Below are 3,279 nucleotides of genomic sequence, written 5' to 3' on the forward strand. Positions count from 1 at the left end.
GATGGGTAGTTCTCTTGCTATTTATGGATTAGACCATTTAGTTGAGCCTAAAGATGATGAAATACATGTATTAAAGGATATAGAGGATGCATTGAATGCTCCAATTCCAGAACAGTGTCTGTAGTGCAAGAGTCAGTTGAATCAGGCTCAGCGAGAGGCTTTTGATGTTATAATGGATCATGTTACAAAGAAAATGCCAGGAGCTTTTTTTATTGATGGTCCTGGTGGAACAGGAAAACCCTTTTTATATAATGCTTTATATGCAGAGATAAGATTGATGAATAAGATTGTATTGCCAACAGCAACGTCCGGTATAGCTGCAGCTAATATTCCCTCTGGAAGGACTGCACACTCACGGTTTAAGATTCCACAGGATCCGCTTGAGTCACGTGCCTGTACTGTACCTAAACAAGGTAGTCTGGCTGCATTGCTCAGAGAAACGACGCTTATCATTTGGGATGAAGCTTCAATGGCAAAAAAAGAAAACGTTTAATCACTTGATATGTTGCTGAGGGATATATGTGATCCTCACTTATTGTTTGGAGGTAAAATCATCGTATTTGGAGAAGATTTAAGTCAGGTTCTTCCTGTTGTCCCCAAAAGAACACAACGCGAGGCAGTTGCTGCTAGCTTGGTTAATTCTGCTCTATGGCCACTGTTAAATAAATTAAGATTAACAGAAAATATTCGAGCTAGACATGATTTAACATATGATGCTTTCTTGCTGGCATTGGGAAATGGGGAGCTGGAGGACAGTGAAAATGCATTGGTTAAGCTGCCTGCAGAAATTATTGAGCCTTATGATGCTGCCACACCTCAAGATATGCACCTAACATCCGTTGCTTTTCCAGAAATGGATATGCCTCCATTTAGTGCAGATATATTTACCACTAGAGCTATACTAACACCTGTCAATGATGATGTTGATGTTATAAATGCGATCTTGATAGATAAGTTTCCAGGTGAAGAAGTAGCTTACAAGAGTTATGATTCGATGATTGATGATAATTGTTCCATCTGTCCAACTTAATTCTTAAATAAGCTATGTCCTGTTGGCATGAGCCCTTATGAGCTTATATTAAAAGCCAATAGTCCAGTTATCTTATTACGCTACATCTTGCCATCATCCGGTCTTTGCAATGGAATGCGTCTGATATGCAAGAAATTCTTTCCAAACCTCATTGAATGTGTTATTGCGGTTGGTCATCATAAAGGAGAACATGTACTAATACCAAGAATTAATCTAAGACCATCAGAGTCCTCGGCTTACCCTTTTTAGTTTTAGAGAAAACAGTTCCCCTTAAAGCATAGCTTTGCAATGACCATCAACAAAGCTTAGGGACAAACATTGAACAAAGTTGCTGTTTATTTGCCACGATCATGCTTTACACATGGACAGCTATACGTGGCTCTTTCTCGAGCTCGACAAGCATCTTATGTCAATATTATAACTAATGTTAGTGATGATAAGCCAACTTTAGGTCATGTCAGGAATGTAGTATCCTATGATATTCTCCATCTGGCTGGCATCATTTAGCTTCATCAGTGAGTAATACCTTTCTATTTCTTCTAATTAAAGTTTGTTTTGGATTTCTTTACCATTTTTTTAGATTCCATACAGAGTTTTCTGGCTTATTTGCTTTCATTCTCTAGCTATAGACTGCACTATCTGCGGCATGTGTTCCTTTTGAGGTATCTCATCATTCACCAATCAAAATAATGGGATTCTTTAAAAGTATGATATGCTATTTAATGATATCAAGTACTTTATGATCTATTGTTCTGATCTGAAGCTAGATTTTACAAATTAGCAAGTGCCTGATTGACAAGGGGAAAATGTATGTCGTTATCTACCCTTCCCCCAAGTCAAACAAAATTTGTAAACACCTAACCAACCTTATATGAATATAGGGCAAGTTAATGGTCGATCCCTAGGGAATGCAATGATGAAAACTAGAGTCTAAGTCAAGCTACCTCGAAGATGGAGTTGATATTATGGTTGACACTATGGTAAAATAAAGCAAGTCTAATCAAGTAAAACAAAGGTCTAAACACTAAGGATATGGGTTCCACATGCAATTTCAATGATAATGCTAGTTTAGATCTCAATCAATTAATTCAAGTATTGCAATGGACAAACAATAGTAGCAATCAAGAAAGTTCAAATGCTATCTCCTATAGGCCAATCTAGGTGTCACTATGAAAGGCAAATCAAGAAGAATCACAAGCAAACCCAATCAATTAGAGCAACTGTCAATTCAATTGTTCATGTCATTAAGAGTTGCAATGCAATCTAGATTAATCTTATAGGTTGATCACTCCTAGTCTAATCAATCACATGCAAAACTATGTCAACCAATTTAATTGCAACAAATCAATCAATCAAAGAGCATCAACTAGCAATTTCATTAATCAAACATGCTTCTCCCTTTCCCTAGCAACTAATCTACTCACTAATCATGGTGAAATTTAAGAACAAACAACTAGATATTGCTTTAATCTTCATTTCTATATCAAAATCTAAGAGAAATCAAAATAATCAAAAATATCAAATTCAAATCCAAAGAAGAACAAGCAACAAGCAAAAATTAAATAGCAAGTAAGTAAAAGATGAAGGAAGGAATAGATTCTCACTAATATTGGTAATTGAAAATGAAGAAATCCAACTTGATTGATCAAATGTTGAGTTACAAATTCAAAACCAAGAACTTCTCTCTAACTTCTCTCTAGATTCTCTCTCTAAAACAAAGCTAATGAAATTATCAAAAAGTTGATTTCAAAAAGGAAATACAATTCTATTTATAAGCAAAGAAGAAATCGGCAGCTCCCGCGCCCTCTCTCAATAGACCCGCGGCCGCGGAGAAATGGGTACGGAACCCTCCGCGAGCTATCTGGGCAGACCCCGCGCCCGCGGCAACAGAGACCCTCGCCCGCGGCAGTGAAACCCGCGCCCGCGGCTAATCCCCTGTTCCCAAAGCCTGATCAGGGGGCCGCGGTCTCTCTGAATGGAGCGGCCTCTCCATTTTACCCACGCCCGCGGAGAGCACGCGGGGCAACCGCGACAAGATCCTGCCAAGTTTTGGCAATTTTGAGTAACATAGGCACGCGCTCGCGGCAAGATGACCCGCGCCCGCGGCCTGCTGGATTTGCCTTAGAAACCTCTCCGAGGCCTCTCTAAGCCCTCTCTAGCCAAATGCTTCTTCCTTGCTTGATCATTAAGGTCCCAAATTGAATCCTTTGCCAAAGTGATTCTCACAATACCTACACAAGTAAACAAAG

The 3,279-nt window shown here is 39.0% G+C and overlaps 1 protein-coding gene across 1 annotated transcript; it reads left to right on the plus strand.

Annotated features, from left to right (window-relative positions):
• Positions 1–502: 502 nt before the first annotated feature.
• On the plus strand, positions 503–1,030 carry LOC145631388 (uncharacterized). Its single transcript, XM_081683465.1, has one exon. It carries the CDS (start codon positions 503–505, stop codon positions 1,028–1,030), a length of 528 nt encoding a protein of 175 aa, XP_081539591.1.
• The last annotated feature ends 2,249 nt before the right edge of the window (positions 1,031–3,279 follow it).

Source organism: Chenopodium album, chromosome 1 (genome assembly GCF_948465745.1).
Source record: "Chenopodium album chromosome 1, dcCheAlbu1.1, whole genome shotgun sequence".
Classification (NCBI taxonomy): domain Eukaryota; kingdom Viridiplantae; phylum Streptophyta; class Magnoliopsida; order Caryophyllales; family Amaranthaceae; genus Chenopodium; species Chenopodium album.